The sequence below is a fragment of the Diospyros lotus genome, chromosome 13, assembly GCF_014633365.1.
Source record: "Diospyros lotus cultivar Yz01 chromosome 13, ASM1463336v1, whole genome shotgun sequence".
In the NCBI taxonomy this organism is placed as follows: Eukaryota; Viridiplantae; Streptophyta; class Magnoliopsida; order Ericales; family Ebenaceae; genus Diospyros; species Diospyros lotus.
Window position 1 is genome coordinate 38,075,114 of NC_068350.1, and position 19,972 is coordinate 38,095,085.

At 35.7% G+C, this 19,972-nt stretch overlaps 2 protein-coding genes across 2 annotated transcripts in view; both read left to right on the plus strand.

The window, feature by feature from the left end:
• Positions 1–2,356: 2,356 nt before the first annotated feature.
• Positions 2,357–6,662, plus strand: LOC127788705 (zinc finger CCCH domain-containing protein 30). Its single transcript, XM_052317293.1, has 2 exons — positions 2,357–2,602; positions 3,881–6,662. The coding sequence occupies exon 2, from the start codon at positions 4,020–4,022 to the stop codon at positions 6,132–6,134; it is 2,115 nt and encodes a 704-aa protein (XP_052173253.1). The 5' UTR covers positions 2,357–2,602; positions 3,881–4,019; the 3' UTR covers positions 6,135–6,662.
• An 8,377-nt stretch (positions 6,663–15,039) lies between these two features.
• The window catches only part of LOC127788461 (uncharacterized), a 41,025-nt gene continuing 36,092 nt past the window's right edge, over positions 15,040–19,972 (plus strand). The window contains exons 1-2 of the mRNA XM_052316747.1: positions 15,040–15,357; positions 15,624–15,724. Of these exons, the coding sequence (XP_052172707.1) occupies positions 15,195–15,357; positions 15,624–15,724 (264 nt within the window). The 5' untranslated portion in view covers positions 15,040–15,194. The remainder of the gene's footprint in view (positions 15,358–15,623; positions 15,725–19,972) is intronic.

Below are 19,972 nucleotides of genomic sequence, written 5' to 3' on the forward strand. Positions count from 1 at the left end.
GTTACAACTACAATGTTGTGATGAGACCTAATATTAAAAACAATATAATATTTTGACAGTTTTATAGAATTGATGCCCGTTTCAATCACTAATGTGATGGCACTTTTATTTTTCACTAATGTCATGGCACTTTTATTTTTTTCTTCGTGAAGAAAAAGGTGAGACGACTAATGTAACAATTTTTCTTAAAAGATAAAGATGAAATGATTAATGTAACAATTTTCTTTTGACGTGACGACAACATCTCATTGAAAGTAAATGACTTTTACAAAATTTTGTGAAATTTGTTTTCGAGTCTAAAATTTTGTGTTTAGTAAATTCTTAATTATTGAAAATATAGAATCTTTATATTTTATATATTAGAGATTAAACGTTGTAATTTTTAATTATTGAGAGAGTATAATAAATTAGTTAATATATTTAAATATTATCAACTGGTCATTTACACGACATGTCACTTATAAAAATGATCATGTTCATACACGCGCAAAAGTTTTAGTTTTGACCACGCTTATTTTTTTGTGCTTCAAAGCATGAAATAGTTTAAACGTTTTCGTCTATGGGGATATTGAAAACATTTCATAGCTCAGCCTATAAAAAATAAGTATTGTCTGAATCGAAAATAGTCAACCTCATAAAAATTATATGCGTATGTATTTGTTTTTATATTAATTTTAATAATTATGATCGTTAAAATTAAAATAAGAACACATTAGATATTTTAAAGTGAAATATTAGCAATTTTGATGAAAGATAATTTTAGATATTTGTTTAGAAATTTGTTAACTTTAACAAGGTTATTATACTAAAGGTATTTTAGACAATAAGAACAACTAGATTAGATCTATTCGATTAATTCAATTTAGTTTTTAACACAGATTAGATCTATTCGATTGGAATAATTTAGTTCGTTCGATTATCTCACCTCTAGTTAGTAGTTACAACCCTTTAATCCTATCAAATTGGTCGAATGCTCATTCTTAATTATATGACACAAATATCGACCAATATGAATAGGAATAAATCGAATCGAACCAACCAAACGTTAACCATGGTTACACCACTCAAACCCCACCAACGCGCACAGTAATAACCGGACCGTACATATCACCATCAAGTTAATCTCACCACAAACGAGAACTTGAAGAAATGGCATAAGGATAAGCGACTTGAGATTATAAAAGGTTTTTTGGTTTATTTAATAATTTTGCCGCATATTTCTGTCGTTGGTGCGCCACGCTTTTATAGCCCCCGCTGTGATTTGACTCCACAATTAACCCGAATTGACTCCTGCCTGAGGTCCGCCCTTACGCTAGCCAACTCCCCTCCCCATTGGCGGACGCCAACTCCACATTCCATTCCACTTCAATCCGCTCACGCGCCCTCACCGCCCCGACCGGTCACCTCTCCGTTCCCCACCCACCTAACCGGTAATTCCCCCCAGGCCTTTTCACCTCCCCAGCCGGTTTCTACACCCCCGAGATTTTCACCCTGCTTCCTCTCCCCACTGCATCCGTCCACGTGTCGAGTCATCATTTGACGAAAGGGCGACCCCATCTCTTCTCGAGGACGCGAGTGGATGGCGCGCGCGGCTGGGTCGCACCGACGGCGCAGGAGATGGTTACCTCCTCGCATTTAACTTTCATGTGGAGTGAATTTTGGAGTAATTTCCCTGCGATTACAATGTGGGTGACCTGGACAGGTGGGTTTAAATTGTAACCGAGGTCGTTGCCAGCACGACCCAGTGAAATAGCGCCACGTGGAGGCGCATTAGATTGCACGAAAAAGGCTGAACCCGATTGGCTTTGTTGAAAGAGGACGGCTAAATCACGAAACTGCCCCCCAATTTCTGTTCAATTTCCGGCCCTTCCTTAAATAATACATATATATACATAATATATAATATTCGTACGGATGGACCATTTTTCAAAAATAAGTAAAAAATTAAAAATAAAAAAATAATATTATATTATATATCAATACAAATATCTATAAATATCAAAACTAAATGAAAGAATATAAAAAAATATATATTATTTTCCATATATTAAGGGTCGTGTAATATTATTTTTTATCAATTAATTTGATGATAAAAATCTCATGAATATTATTATGTTAATAAAATATATTTTTTAAATAAATATTTATTTAAAATATTTTATTTTATTATACGTATATAATACGAGCCATGCTATAATGTATTTTAAATGCAATTAGTAGCTTGAAAAGAAATATAAGTGAAATTTTAGAATTTAGGTAAATCATAAATGAACTCATAAATATAAATATATATATATATATCCGATTTTAGGAAAATATAATTGTAAAAATAAATAGAATATTCTGTATGAGAGAGGAGAGAGGAGAGAGAGAGAGCATAGGAAATGGCGAAAGGAAGAAGAAGAAGCTCTTTTCTTCTTGTCATAAGCTCAGAGCTTTCTCGTTCTTATTATTCTCATTCATTCATCTAATCATCTTCCTAATCTCTCTCTCTAGATCTGTAGTCACCTCTCTCTCGCTCTCTCTCTCTCTCGTCAAAGATGGAGGCTTTTTGGGTTCCGCTTGGGTGCTGGTTACCTGGAACTGGAGGATAAATCAACTGGTAAGGTTCTTTTAGAGCCAGGAAGGGGGAAAACTGGACTGCTTTTGAATCTGATTCAATCTGTGTGTGCTGTGTGCTTCGATCCTGATTCTTTATTGCTTTTTTGTGCATCCTTGCTTGCGGTCGTGCTGTTTTCTCTCTCTGAACTTGGATAGATGCGTGTCTGTGTAGCTGCTGCTGTGTGTGTAGACTCGGAAAGTGTAGATCAGTCGTTTCCTGTCCCGATCATTTGTTTGACTGCGATTTTGATTGTTTCTCGTCTTAGGTTCTTTAATCTGTATCTGACGCGAATGGCGAATTTTTGTGTGGTAATTTCATCTTTCTTGTTGCCGTCTAGGGAGATATCTTTACTCTTTGATTAATTTCTTTCTTTTTATTTTTATTTTTTTTAAAATTTAATTGTTGAATGATGAATCTCAGTCTTTTGACTTCCGGCTGAAGTTGGAACCACATGATTTAGTCCAAAAATTTGGTAGTTCTCTCCTATTTGTTTGGTTCCCCTGAAACCGATGGGAAAATTCGGATGTTATCTTTATGTTGTTTTTGTTTCTCTTTCTTTTCGAAATCTTGAGAAGGAGAAGCCCTTTAATCAAGCGATTATAGTTGCATTTTTCTCAGTTGAGTTGGTTTTAACAAATTGAGGGCAAAATCATGAAAATATCTTGGTCCTAGATTTCTGTTCAAATGCTTCCTCCTCAACCTAACGGGTCTTTTTCTGCTAAATATTTGGAAGCCCTGTTTTCAGGCCCATTTGGTTATTTTTGTGACATCTTCTTTATGCCTTGGGTCATTCTTGCCATTCAGAATTTGACACACCAATACTTATCCTATCTTTTATTTGATTCTCTTAAAACTTTTTGCATACGAAAACCTTTCCATTTTGCTGAGATTCGTTCTAGATATGCTTGTTTCATTTTCTAGTTTTGATACTTCCTGAATACAGCCCTTTGTCCAAATCTATATATTAAATTATTTCTTGCTATATTCGACATTCATACCCTCCATGCCTCCGCTCATTACTATTAACATACCCATTTTGTTTCGTATTGATGGCTATTTATGTCAGTGCATATGTAATGTACATTGTTTCTTTTGCCTTACTGGATTTTGATATGAACCTATCCGAATTTGCCTTATTGATTTATGGGCTCCTGAATTTTCTGGCATTGCTGTCATATTGGACTCGGTAATTTTGACAATATGTATGGTTTTATGATGCTCTATGTGAGTATTTTGTTGTTTAATGTTAATGCATGGATTTTGTTGTTTTTCTTTCAGTTGGATTCGCGGCCAATGAAAGCATGTGCTGTGCGTTGAAGGGATTGAAATGCTTTAGATCAGAGCAGTTGAATCCCAGATCGGCTCTGATACCTTCGTCTCCGTTTTCCTTTACAATTGCAGACTTGCTAACATAGACATGAATAACTTGACTGTTAAAACTGATGATACTTTTGCCAGTTTGCTTGAACTGGCTGCTAATGATGATGTGGAGGGCTTCAAACGATTCATTGAGCATGATCTTTCAGGGATTCATGAAGTGGGGTTATGGTATGGCAGGCAGAAGGGGTCCAAGCAGATGGTTCTTGAACAAAGAACTCCTTTAATGGTTGCTGCAGCGTATGGTAGCATCGGGGTTGTGAAACTTATTCTTTCTTTTCCAGATGCTGATGTCAATCGCCCTTGCGGTCTTGATAAGAGCACCGCTCTTCATTGTGCTGCGTCAGGTGGCTCAGTGAATGCAGCTGAAGTTGTGAAACTTCTCTTAGATGCAGGTGCTGATCCTAATATTGTTGATGCAAATAGCCGTTGTCCGGTCGACGTGATTGTCGTGTCCCCAAAGTTCCAGGACTTGAAATTCACTCTTGAGAAACTTCTCGAGACCAGTGGTTCTGTTGGTGAGAGGAACCTAAGGATTTCGACAGCTACTTCAAACTCCAATTCTCCACCACTGTCTCCGTCCCCAGATAACAGGTCCCAGTCATCAGCTTCAGACTCAACTTCTTCTCCGAAGAGTTCAAAGTTCAATGATGTTTCTATTTCTTCTACTTCAGAGAAGAAGGAGTACCCTATTGACCCATCACTGCCGGACATCAAGAACAGCATCTATTCAACTGACGAGTTCCGAATGTTCTCATTCAAGGTTAGGCCTTGTTCTCGTGCATACTCCCACGATTGGACTGAGTGCCCTTTCGTTCATCCAGGTGAGAACGCTCGAAGAAGGGATCCAAGGAAATATCACTACAGCTGCGTTCCTTGTCCTGATTTCAGGAAGGGGGCTTGTCGACGAGGGGATATGTGTGAATATGCTCATGGGGTTTTTGAGTGCTGGCTTCATCCAGCTCAATATAGGACTCGACTCTGCAAAGATGGAACAAGTTGCAATAGAAGAGTATGCTTCTTTGCCCACACACAAGAGGAACTCCGGCCCCTGTATGTCTCTACAGGTTCTGCAGTACCATCTCCTCGATCTGGTTCTACAGCTGCCAGTGCAATGGATTTTGCTGCGGCCATGAGCCTCTTACCTGGCTCACCGTCCTCAGTCTCTGTAATGTCTCCCTCACCATTCACTCCACCCATATCTCCATCTGCCAATGGCATGTCAAACATGGGTTGGCCCCAACCAAATGTTCCGGCATTGCATCTGCCAGGAAGCAATCTTCAGTCAAGCCGCCTGCGGTCATCTCTTAATGCAAGAGATATTGCAGCCGAGGATTTGGAATTGTTGCCAGATTTTGATGTGCAACAACAGCAGCTCCTAAATGAAATATCCCGGCATTCTCAGCCCGGTATCAATTCTCTGTCTTTGAACCGATCTGCTCATTCAAAAACGCTAACCCCATCAAACCTTGAGGATCTCTTTTCTGCCGAGTGCTCTTCTCCCCGGTATTCTGATCAGGCATTGGCTTCAGCAATTTTCTCGCCAACTCACAAGTCTGCAGTTTTCAACCAGTTTCAGCAGCAGAAGAGCATGGTATCACCAATTAACACAAACTACTCACCAAAAAATATCGACCACCCCCTTTTGCAGGCACCCTTTGGGGGTTCATCTTCAGGAAGGATGTCTCCCCGAGGCGTGGAGCCTATCTCACCAATGAGTACTCGGGTCGCCATGTTTGCTCAACGGGAGAAGCAGCAGCAACATTTTCGCAGCATTAGCTCCCGTGATCTTGGCTCTAATTCTTCTGCTGTTGTTGGTTCTCCTGGCGATCCATGGTCAAACTGGGGCTCTGCCAGTGGGAGACCTGACTGGACTGTCAATCCCGATGAGTTTGGTAAACTTCGCAGATCATCATCCTTCGAGCTCGGGAACAATGGGGAGGAGCCCGATTTATCATGGGTTCAATCGCTTGTCAAAGAATCGCCTCAAGAAATGAAGGAAAGGCCTGCAATGCTTGGCTTAGCTGGTGTTGGGGGCACTGCGGGATCCTCCAGCGAGGTCTCAAATCTGAACTCCCAGATTGATCCTATCGATCAATCTGTTCTGGGTGCGTGGCTGGACCAAATGCAGCTCGATCAGCTCATTGCCCAGTAAAGCCTTAAAACATCTTCTCCCAATCTTGAGATCATGAGAAGCAACAGTAAATTTTTTCCATAAACAATATGAGATTTTTGGGTTTTGTTGGTGCTGGATGTAGAGTAAGGTGACAGTAACAAGGAGGAAATCAAGCAAGGGGAGCTCACTCAAATCAGTAGAAGGATTATTGTTCTTTTTGCAATTTATTATTACAGCTGAAGTTAGGAAAAGCTGGAGTTCATTGGGTTTCTTCAACAAATGAAGCCCAGCAGCAGATTCCTTAATATTTCAGGTCTTAGGTCTCTGAAGTACCATTTTTTTTCTCTGCTCTTTAACGAGCTAGATGTCCCCATTAAACTGATCATCTGCTTAGAACTAGTCAAGAAAGCTCTCTCCCATTGCAGTCTCCTCTCTTTTTGGTTGGCCCATTTGTATCTGGGAGAAAGAGAGTATAGTAATTACTATTGTAATTTGGAGTCAATAATGAAACTGGCTACCCAGAAAAAGGCGAGAAAGTGAAGGCTGTATTTTCTGGCATTTTCTCAACCCCCCCCCCATGGTCTACTCTTGCTCTCTTTTATCTTGCATTGGAAGTGATGTTGAGTGGATGAATGTGAAGGCATGTGTTGTTGGAGCTGGGGCTGTTGGATTATTTGATCTTTTATTTGGATTCTATCAATCTCTGCAGCGGATTAGATCAGATCAGATCAGATGCCATTGGAGAAACTTTTTATATCCTCGGAGTGGTGAATCTTTCTTTTCAAAGATGATAGTGGCTCGTTTTTGTTAATGAAAATAATGATATTCTTCTTCACTTGGTGCTGTGCTGTCACCTCCCACCCCATATTCCTTCATGTGGGGTTTCCACAGTTGTGAAGAATGAAGAGGATCTGCAACTGTAAAACCTTTTAATACTTGGATGAGTGGACATTATAGATAATTTAAAATATGATTTTGGGTTATTTTTTATATTTCAAAGTCTCCATGTAATTTGTAATAGTATAAATTTGTTCAAAAATAAAAACATTATCTTTTTAACTTAATAATACCACAAGGTTATCATCAGCCCCACGGATGGATGGATTCAAGTACACAAAATAACACTATATAGCATCAGTTTAACTACATTTCTTTTTATGGAACTCTCATGCAAAAGCCATTTTCCCTCTTGCTTTTGTCCCAAAATGAGTTTGATAGATGTGCAGATTGGTGGGCCAAATCTGGGGTTGGCTCCACTAACTGATGGGTAAATTTGGTGGGTTTTGAGCGACTCTTAAACCAAATGGTTCTAATTGTGAAAAGCAGCTCAGATTGCCACGTTAAGAAACCTTGCTTCAATAGGTGTGTGAATTATGGGTCTCCAGCTCATGCTGATTCACTTGATTTGCCCTAAGATGGGCATTCACATTGGCCAGCAAGCCATTTAGGAAATGCCTGTTGTGATTTGGAAACCTAAAGATTGATTGTGAATTGGGTCTTTGACACAAAAGCATCAACTGTGGTAGCAATGCACTTGTTGGTGAGTCCCTCTCATGTCATCCTCTTTTGTGCCTTGGCATGGGCTTGATCTCCGCATGGCATTGGAGATGGAGGATTCCTTTGGACCAATTTGCATGTAAACACACGTGAATGTTAGAACATCAGCTATCCAAGTGTGCTTGCGTACTTGAATTAATGATTACCATTCATAGTTGGTTGCCCGCTAAGCAATCTACATAAGATTTGCGAAACAATTATTCAAAAATTAAAATTTTCTCTCATTCTCTCATTCAAATATGATTGGTGTTAACGTGACTAGTTAATCAATAATAACTTCAAAGGGTGAGGATAGAGAAGAAACCTAATGGGTTTGTTCCCACGCTACATCTACATCTCAAACATGTAGTGTTATAAGGGGGAAAAAGTTGAATCAATTTTAATTAGCCTAATATCTATGCTTCGCTTTAACTATGTCGTATTAAGAGTGTCTAAAGATGTAGGGTATATTTGATAACCAAACTAATGCTATTAGATCCGCTTGATTTGAGCCATTCCCCTGTCTTCGCTTTGTGTTGCTTAGCAAACTAAAGCAGCAATTGCTTTTGCTTCCCCAAACAACCAAATCATTTGTTTCTAAGAATTGAAGTCATACAATTTTGATATTATTGAATAGATTTCGAGCCCAAAACATATCACAAGCTTAATTAAGGTGGATTGGTTCTATTTCGCTTTTTGATTGGTTCAACTCTACAATTGATCAATTCATACTTGGATTAATATAAAACCCAAAACAAAACAAAACAAAGCAACCCGAACCTAAAACAGATATCTCTATGCCATACCACATAGCCTTCTCACATTGAAGGATAGCCCAATTATCATACAGTAAGAGAAAGATAAAATGTGTAGGAATAAAAGCACATGTGCAATGGAGGGCTACCCCTGGAGGTCCCAATCAGTGGGCAGTTTTAGGGCATGGGAGGGAAGGAATGATTGAGTGAATGAAGTGGGCAATGGGATTAGGTGGTGCTGTGAGTGGGGACAGGTGTGTCCCCATCAGATCATTCCATTTCTTTGCTTGTGTGCTTTGTAGGTTTGTTGCAGTCTCATTTTTATCTGTGTCTACACTAATGGCAGCATATCGACTGGGTGCTCTGCATCTATCTCTCTCTATCTCTTGGTGGCCAAAGTGTGAAACATGCTTTCTACCCAACTTATTCAATAACCAAACACTTATTGGCTTTGCCCATTTGGGTCTTTGGTCGTTTAGGTTATCTTTTTCTCTAACTCTATCCTTTTTATTGATATCGTTAGTCATTAGAGTAGTCATCGACACGTTAACAACTCATAAGGGATAATCGAGTTCGAGTGTTTGATCATTCAGTTGTTAATGGAAAGAAGAGTAGGGAAGGGGAAGGGAGGAAAAAAGTGAATTGTATTTTTCGGCACATAAATAATTCTTCTAAACTTTTAAACAATATACAAGGAAGAAAATTTGACAACTAAGAACAAATATTTTAGCTATCAAACTTTTTTCTATCTTGTTTTTCCTAAATATTCTTTCACTTACCAAAAAATTTAAAATTGGCATCATTTCGTCATTATTTAAATATCTCTTAATTTTCATATTTGAATCTATTATCAAAATTTGACTTGACCTAAATTTTTTTTGGGAGGGATGGGGAGGGGGTGGGGGGAAGTTGTGGTGATGGCGGAGGAAAAGCCCTAAGATGTCAATTATGTCTCTACCATAAAGGTAAATCACACACTTTAATCCAATGACATAAATTATGTGTTCATTTATTATTTTGTAATTCTATTTCACATTATTTTTTTTACAATAATACATAATTTGAAAATCTAACAATCTTTTGGAGTGTTAGTGGGTTTTGCTCACCTCCATGACATGACCCATACGAATGAAATGCTCCCAACGCTTTTGCCGCTCTATCTTTGGTCTTGTGAGGATGGTAGTGGGCAGCAGCATTTCACTTTTGACACCCTTCTTGTAAACATTCAATTGGTAACCTACAAATCTCCCTTTTATTCCCCAAATTTTTATATATTTTTATATTTATTTTATAATAATTTAAACTTTTTATTATTTTAATTATCCTCCTAAACTTGATTTTCGAGTTAATTTAATATCTATACTTTGATTCTTTTTTTTGTGTGTGTGTAATAACTTGCACTTTTCGTTGTTTCGATTATACCTTTATATGCCTATTTTTTGGAATCAATTTAACTTATATTTTCTTATGTATAAAAAAAAGATAAAGTAAGATAACAAAATACACGTCATATTCTGTTAAAATATATTCTGTTAACATCAAAATATATGAGTTAAATTGACTCAAAAATATAAATCAAATGGTGAAATTGAAATAATAAAATGTTTAAGTTGTCATACAAAAAAGATGTTATTGGATAGGAGTTAAATTAACTCAAAAATACTAGTCCAGTGGTATAATTGAAATAAATAAAAGTTTAAGTAACGACATAAAAAAAGAAAATACAATGATAAAAATGCAGAATTGGCCCCATTTAGCTCAAACAAATATGTTATTTAGGTACTCAATTGTGATATTTATATATTGATATATTATTTTTTTTGTCTCATCGATATAAATATATAATATATTTTACACAAATATCATAAAAAATATTACATCTGAATACCCAAATAGTATTTTCGTAATTGACTCAAACCTTTCAAATTTAGAAATAAGAAATGATATATGTGGATTTTTTCAAAATAAAATAAAAAATAAATTGGAAATGGGCTTGTTTACTCTTGAAAAATATTTTTATTTTTCAACTTTAATTTTTCAGTAAATAATTGAAAACTTATTTTTCTAAATTTTTAATTTCATATTATGAATAAAAAATGTTATATTTTATATTTTTAATTTTTCTGAAAATTAATATTATTTCTTTTTAAAATATAAAACGTTAGGAGATCTTTAGTTATAAAATAAATATTATGTCTTTTTAAATTTTATCCAAATATAATTAAGGTTTTCAAACATATATTTTGTTGCCAATTTTCATATGTGACCCAATGTAAGTTTTCAATCTTTTTACGTTAGATTTTCAATTTGGAAGTTGTTAAAGTAATTCTCGAGCCCAAGGTTATCTTGAACTGCCATTTCCCACAAAAAAAAAAAAAAAAAAGAAAGGAGGGTTTGGTACCATGATAGATCATCTAACGCTCAAGTCAATCCCTATGCTTGGGAATAATACAGTAACGATATAATGAATACATAATAAATATTGTATCTAGATCATAATGTCTTTATATTTCCACATTGAGAGATTAGTATGGGACAAGATGAGATCACGTGAACTCTGTAATATTCCACGTCGAGCAATAAGAAAAATCGAATCAACTTATCCTAATAGACCTACATGAACTTTCCAGAGATCACCCATCATTGAGTTACCATCGCTCAAATACGCTTAATTCGAAAATTCTCTATCTACATTCAACTCAAAATATATCAAGTTGATGTTGTTTTCTTCTTTACTATTCTTAATATATATACCAACTTCTCTATAATCCCTTTTTACACTCGACCTTGGACTCTCAAAATATTACATGAACAATCAAATTTGATCCTTTAAATAGACTAAATGAGCCAACTATGGGCATAGCCTTGGATCAAAGCTCACCTTGGCACTTGTTTGAGTTGTCTTGAGTTAGGTTTTCGCGCAACCCCAACCTTTTCAAGCCTTTTTCTAACTTAGGTCTCAATTTTAAATTTAAATTGTTATAGAATTTTCTTTAAGAAATAGAAGGCCGATCATCATACATACTTTGAAAAACTAAAAAATTAGAACGAGACCATTTTTATTGGCTTTGAGTTCTTCGTTGTCCAAATAATTTATTGAGTAAAGGCAGAATCTAGATTCTAGATTCTAAGACATTATATTATTTTAAATTATTTATAATGAAACTATTTATCTCTCCCATAAAGCGTGCACTTTATTCCAAGGATATCAATTATGTGTCCACTTATTATTTTTTTATTATTTTTTTTACAATAATACATAATTTGAAAATCTAAAGTGTTAGTGGGTTTTGTTCACCTCCATGACATGACCCATATGGATGAAATGCTCCCAACGCTTTTGCCACTCTATCTTTGGTCCTGTGAGGATGGCAGTGGGCAGCATTTCACTTTTTGACACCTTTCTTGTCAACATTCAATTGGCATCCTACAAATCTCTCTTTAATTGGTTAAATTTATATTTATATTTATATATATATTTTATAATTATTCAAAATTTTTATTATTTTAATTATATTATTAAACTTAATTTTTTAGTCAATTTAATACATTAATCTTCTTTCGTATGTCAACTTATATTTTTTATTGTTTCGATTATATCCTTATACTTATATTTTCGAGTCAATTTAATCTATATTTTTTCGTATGTAAAAAAAAATAAATTAAAATGACAAAATACACGTTAAACTCTGTTAATGTCAAAATATAAAAATTAAATTAATTAAAAAATATAAATCAAATAATAAAATTAAGATAATGAACAGATTAACTTGTCACATAAAAATATATATATATATATATATATATCAAAGTACAAGAATTCAGGCATTTGATTATCCAGATTGAGTGTCTGAACCAACTTTGGGCATGGGCTTGGGTCTAAACTAACCTTGGGTACTCATTTGGATGTCTTGGGTTAGGCTTTTAGAAAGGCCTAACCTTTCATGCCTTCTCTGCACCTTGGGCCACAATATTAAATTTGGATTATTCTATACTTTTATTCAAGAATTGGAAGGCTTATTATCATACATATTTTGAAAAACCAAAAAAATTAAAACGAGAACATTTTTGTTGGCTTGAGCCTGAATTTTTTTCGAGTTCTTTACTATTTTAAGGTTGTTTAAGTAATTATAGAGCTTGAATTTGTCTTGAACTATCTTCTTATACTCGAGAATAATACACTAATGATGTAATGAATGCATAATAAAAATCGTATATGAATCACAAGATACCGTACTTATATATAGACATATTGAGAGTATGGGCTAAGATAAAGTGACGTAAACGTTCAAATTTGATCTTTTAAATGGACTGAGTGAGCCAACTATGAGCGTAAGCTTGGGTCAAATTTGGGCATCAATCTTAAATTTGGATTATTCAAAACTTTTTTTTCAAGAATTAGAGGACCCATATAGTACATATTTTGAAAAACTAAAACTTAAAATGAGACCATTTTTACGAATACAAAAAACAAAAATATCTAATTTGAATATGTCTTCTTTTTCAATTTATTAGATTTCTTCATTTTTTTCAAATAAAAATATCTAACCAAATGACATTTTTTTGTTTATTTTATAAACGAACATAAAAAATAAAAATAAGAGCGAATACAAATGGGCCTGAGTTATGATGCATATGAGCTTCCATATTGGTATGATATTTTAAATAAAAAAAATAATTTAAAGGTATAATATTTAATTTATAAATTAAGTGTATATACAAAAAATACATAAAACACCTTCTAATTAATATTTTTATTAAAAAACATATTGGTAATTAAAATTGAATTTTCATTTAACAGTGGTAACTAGAGAGGTAAAAGGGACACAATGGGCTATGGGCCTATGGTGGATGGCCTAGGGCCACTTCCCATGAGTTGTTTGGCACCATGAAGGGCTTAAGTGAAAAACCAACAAAAATATTAGAGTGCATTGATTACAAATATTAAATTTATATAGAAAGAAAATATTTTTTAAATAATTAAATTATTTAGAATTAAATTTCAAAAAAAATGTCAATTGAAAGTGTTGGGTTGACTTGATTTTCTATGTAAAAATTATTATACTTTTTCAACTTTCAGTGTTTAATTATCATTATTTTTCATAGAAATACTAATTTTTATATATTATATATTATTTTTTATCTCTACGCTTGCCCAGCCATTATTATTTTCTAGGAAAAGTGATAAAAACTCATCACATAATCAAAAGCTAGAATTTGTATTCCCTATAAAATATTATCAATGAAACTCCTCAAAAATTAGAACTTAGATAGAACATTGCCATTTTCAAAAAAAAAATAAATAAATATGGTCAATCAAACAAGCACTTATGGTGCATTTGATAGGGGTGAAAAATAAGGGTGGAATTCGAATTCCATCTAAATTTTAAGAAATTTTATCAAACAGTTTTTCAGTTTCATGGAATTCGAATTCCATCTTAGTTCAAAAAGTGAAGATTTTCCTTAAAATCAAGGAATTGAAATTTTTAGGGATTGAGGTGAGAATCGAAATTCCATAAAATTAAAATTTCACTCTTATTTTTCATCTCTATCAAACGCACCCTTAGTCTTTTTTTTTTTATATGAATATCCCTTTATAAAAAATTAGTAGATTTTTTAGGTCATTTGTGTGGTTTTTTTTTTGTCTTAAAAATGGCTCTAAAGATCCCTGTGCTTTTATGTTTCTTACTAAGGAATCCGTCCATTATAGATGACATTAGTTAGAAGTTAATTAATCTAGTTTAAATCAATTAAATTCTGATTAAATTAAATGATCTAAAATTAAAAATAAAATTATAAAATATAAAAACATCCCCGATTGGAACCCTTGTTGGCAATCATCGCCAATAGTGTTGTTGTAGCCTAATGTGGTCAATCTTCGAGCTAGTTTGACTATATGGTTTGATCGCTTATAAGTTATTCATTTAATTTATATGTTATCAAACGTTTTGCAACTACATGTTTGATAAATTTAAACAGCTTAAGAATTGTATAGCTTAAACGCATTTTCAATAGCTTTTTGAGAAGTTACTCTCCTCAATTTTTGTAAAAAAACTACTAAAATAAAAACTGAGTTGATCATAAAAATGACTTGTTTATTCTTAACCAAAATATTAATTTTCAATCCATGTCTTTCTTCTTCAACCATCTGCAACCAATTTCTAAGTGCCACTATTGCTCGTCATCCGCCTCGTCGTCGACTATTATATCCAACTTCACTGTCATTGGTAATCGCCACCTCAAACCCATCCCTATCGCCTCCAGCCTGAATCGTCGTCGGCTGCAACCTCAATTGTCGCCCACGCCTCCATCCTTCGTGGCTGTCTGCTCCTGATCACTGTGTATATATATTAATCTAATAATAATATATTGAAAGAAAAAATAAAAGATATATATTATATTAATATATATTTTTAATAATTATGTATAATTTATTAATATTTAATAATAAAATTTTACATTATTTAATATCATGTCTACTTTCATCTTTTTATCAAATTATAATAATTTATTAGTTCTTTCAAATCAAACACATTATTATTAATTATTAACTTAAAAATATATTTATTCAAATACATTATCAATTTAAAATTTCCACAACTTAATCCTTACCTAACTTAAAAATTAAAAAAAAAAAACGCATAGCCAAACTAACATTCGTCGTGCCAAAGTTTCTAGCGGTTTAGAGTTTTAAAGCGGTTTCCTTTGAATTTTCTCACTCATCGGCGCAAACACTCTTCTATGAACTTCGGATTGATCTGAAACTAGTTCTAATCAAGCTGTGAATTTCTTGCTGTTTTCCTCACCGATGGAAGAAGAAGCGGCGGTTTGGAAATCGGCCGAGTCGAACTCGATGGTATCGGCGACACTGGGTCGAGTCATGACCACTCTTCTTGCTGCTCGCCCCAAGAAGCTCCAGGACGCCATTTCTCGGCTCGATTCGGCTCCCAAACCATCCTCCTCATCAATCGGTGCGTTTCCCATGCTGCAAATTTGTGCGACGAGAAAAAACCCTAAAACTTAGGGCAAAATCTGCAGAGATACCAAAACCCTTGTATATCCCGTTTACGGGTTTTTCGTTTTCCTTGAAACAACGAAATGGGTTCGAAACCAAAAAACTTTTAGGGGCTCCATTTTAACGAATTTTCCGAAATATGACCAAACTTGCATTGGGGCCTTGAATTTTGTTTCGTCTGTAGTTGAAGTTAATTAATAACGTGGTTTTGCGTTTTTGCAGTTTCTGTGGAAGAGTCACTGAGAATTATATATACGCACGTTAAAGATGCAGCTCAGAGGGAGGAGTCATTGGACGAGATACTCATTCCCTTGACTGAACATGTATGTAATATTGGAGATTTGGCGTTCCATTTTTAAGTTCAAAATTTATTTATGTGAAGAAGGAAAACCTATGGACTGGTTAACCAACTGGGAGGTGGAGGTTGAACAAGGTCGAACTGGGATTTAAAATAATTAATTAGTTACATAAATAAAAAATGATTATACCTTAAATATCAAAATGAAAAAGATCACATCATTAAAGAGGATGCTCCATTGGAACTTTTGGTTCAACCTGTTAAATTTTATGTTAGCTGGTTTTTCCTGTCACTTCAAACTAGTTGTTGGATAAGCTGGTCTGATTCAATTTTTAAAACAATGAGAACATTTAGTTACACATTAAAGAGAGAGGGAACTGTGACAGTCTATTTCTTAGTTTAATATAGTTTTTGTTTATTTGTGGTGTAATGAACAATAAATAATAAGATGATAAACATGCAAAGGTCTACTTAAAGGGTGCTAACTGGACGCAACACAAACAACCTATCAATCTACATGGTTGCATGTAAAGATTGTCTAAGAACATCATGATTGAATTTCTCTTTCTTATCTGGAGTCACCTAAAGTAACACCAAGAAGAATGTACATTCAATTAAAATTTGTGTATTGAGGTTATTATTATTTTTGGTTGTAGGAAGTGAAGTTTGTTAATGCCATTTCTTGATTTGATTTGTTTTCATAGATTTCTTTGAAGAAAAATGAGAAAATAAAAAATGCAAAGAAAGCACTTGTTCATTGTGTCATTGGTTTGAGAACAAGGAAAAAAAAAAAAAAATCGTAGTAAAAACTCAGATTGTTGGACAGTTAAGTATCAATAGGTGCAAAATATGAGCATAATTGAGATGAAGATGTTACGGTGAATGTGTGGCCATTTAAGGAAGAAAAAGGTAATAAGATTATGCATAATATGGTTAGAGTGGTGCCTATTGAAAATAAGATGTGGAAGACTTGATTAAGATGATTCCAACACATGAGAAAAAGATTAATGGATGCACTTGTAGGATAAGTGAATGAAATAGAGGAAGCTTGTAGGAAAAAAGGGAGAGGAAAACCAAGGAATGTTTGTGGGAAAATCTTTAAACGTGATATAAATATAATATACGATGACAAAGAAGGATATTGCCATGGATACAAGTTTAGGATTCAGTAGGTAACTTCACCTAATAAGATTAAGGCTTGTGATTGGTATGTTGTATGTTAGATATCCTTTGCTCATGATTCTCATCATTTCACAAGAAAAGTTTAATTGTAAGTTTTTGTCAGATTGTAGATCTGATAGAAGGAGTTTTAGGTGAAGAATGAAGGGAAGGAGAAGAAGAGACGAGAGAGAGAGGGAAAACGTGAGAGAGAGAGAGATTTTAAGAGGGAAATCAGAGAAATCAGTGATTCGAATTTCATTAGCTGCCCACCAATGAACCAGAACTCTTTTTTTAAGGAGTTCTCAGCTAAAAGTATTGGCGCCAAAAATCTATTACAATAGCCGAGCACATGCCAGCGCCTAGCATCCGCCATTACCCTATTTACCCTTATAACCGCTACTTTATTACAATCTGGTAATCTAGGTACATGACATTATTCCCCCCTTCGAGTGATTTCTTGTCCTCAAGAAATAGGTAACAGATTTGCTAATCTAGGAAACTGCCGGAGGAGGTCGGGCAAGTACTCCCAGGTGTTGTTATCCGGGTGGAGAGATGACCACTGCACCAGCACTTGGGTCAAAGGCAGTCCGCGAGGATAAATGACTCGCTTATCCAAGATGGCTACTGGTGCCACTGTACGGGCGTCCTCCTCTATAATAGTTGGTGACTCGGGACTGGTTACATTATTCCCAACTGATTTCTTCAGTAAGGAAACATGGAATACCGGATGGATGTGTGTTCCAACCGGCAGTTGCAGCTTATAGGCAACTTTCCCAATTCGAGAGACAATGGGATAGGGCCCATAAAACTTCGGACTTAGCTTCGAGATCAGCTGTTTGGACAGTGACTTTAGGTAAGCCGAATTGAGTTTCAAATACACGTGATCCCCGAGTTCAAACTCCCTTTCCGTTCTCCTCCGATCAGTAACTTGTTTCATGCGATTATGAGCTTTAGCCAGCTCGGTTTTGAGAATCTGCAAGTTGTGTTGGCGGTTGTGCAAGTAATCATCCACGGCGGCGACTGTAATGGGGCCAGTGACTGCTGGAAGTAGGTTAGGTTTGTACCCATACAAGGCTTCAAAAGGCGTCATGTTAATAGAGCTATGGTGGTTGGAGTTATACCACCATTGGGCCAATGCCAGCCATTTGTGCCATTCCTTAGGGCGAAGGAAGCAGAAACATCTTAGATATGTTTCAAGGCATTGATTGACTCATTCCGATTGACCATCCGTTTCAGGATGGTAGGTGGTTGACATGTGAAGCTTGGACCCCCATAAACTTCATCAATGTTTGCCAAAAAAGACTAGTAAACACTTTGTCTCTGTCAGAAACAATAGACTGGGGAACTCCATGTAAATTAACCACTCTGTCCACAAAAACTCTGGCTACTTCTTGGGCAGAAAATGGATGGGAGAGGCCTAAGAAATGGCTGAACTTTGTGAGGCGATCCACCAGCACCAAAATACAGTCCTTACCTTCCGATTTTGGCAAACTTTCTACAAAGTCCATGGTAATGTCTGTCCATGCCTGAGCTGGTATACCAAGGGGTTGTAGAAGCCCGGGTCGCACAATAGTTTCATGTTTACACCGTTTGCATATATCACAATTAAGAACAAATTCCATGACATATTTCTTCAAGTTAGGCCAATAAAATACCTGTTTCACCTTTCTGTAAGTATTTTGAATTCCCGAATGTCCGCCAATGGCTGTAAGTATTCATACCTTTTTGTAAGTATTCATGCAATGTTTGGAGGATTCTCTTCCTTAGGGCGTCGCAATCCCCAATCCCCAATCACCAGTCGACCTTGATACTGAAGTAATCCGTTAGTCATTGTGTATCCGGGCTTGCCCCCTTCTCCTATGCTCAATTGTTCCACTAATTGCTAAATCCAGTTGCCCTTTATATAGCTAGCAACCACTTCCTGATACCAGTCCGGCACCATGGCTGTGATAGTCGCGACTGATCCTTCTTCAAAACGTCTTGAGAAAGCATCCGCGGCCACATTCTCCTTCCCCCTTCGGAATTGGATCACATAATCGAGGCCCTTGAGCTTGGCCATTCCCTTTTTCTGAAGGTGTGTATGCAACCGTTGCTGAAGAAGAAATTTAAGGCTTTCATGATCTGTTTTAATAATAAATTGGCCTCCTTCTAAGTAATGTCTCCACTTCTCTATTGCCATAAGCACCGTTAGTAATTCCTTGTCGTAAACACTAAGGCCTTGGTGGCGTGGGGATAAAGCTTGGCTTAGGAACGCTAGTGGTTTGCCATCTTGAACGAGAACTACTCTCACTCCTGAGTTGCTAGCATCTGTCTCCAGAATAAAGGGTTTGTTAAAATCAGGAAGCCCTAATGTAGGCACCTCATTGATGGCCTTCTTCAGGTGTTCAAAAGCTCGGTCAGCCTTTTCGTTCCACTGGAAACCATCTTTCTTCAATAATTCGGTGAGAGGTTTGCTGATGGCTCCATAGTTTTGTACAAAACGTCGATAGTAGCCTGTTAAACCAAGAAAACCTCGCAAGGCCTTGACACTAGCAGGCTTCGGCCAAGCTGTCATTGCCTCTATTTTCTTTGGGTCAGTACTAACCCCAGCAGCTGAAATAATATGCCCCAAGTACTCTATCTGTTGTTGGGCAAAGGCACATTTGGATCCTTTGATATATAACTGATTGAATTGAAGGACTTGAAATGCAACCCTAAGATGGTGTAAGTGTTTAGAAAATGTTGGACTATAGATAAGAATGTCGTCAAAGAATACCAACACAAATTTTTTGAGATAGGGCTCAAAGATGTGGTTCATTAAGGCTTGAAATGTGGCTGGGGCGTTGGTTAGGCTGAATGGCATGACTGTAAATTCATAATGGCCGTGGTGGGTTTGAAAAGCTGTTTTGTAGATGTCGTTTGGGTCCATCCGAATCTGATGGTAACCAGATCTTAAATCCAATTTGGAGAAAACTGTGGTGTATCAAAGTTCGTCTAATAAGTCTTCAATAATAGGGATGGGAAATTTGTCTTTGATAGTGATATTGTTGAGCTGCCGATAATCGATGCAAAAGCGCCATGTGCCGTCCTTCTTTTTAACTAGAAGGACGGGAGAGGCAAAAGGGCTTTTGCT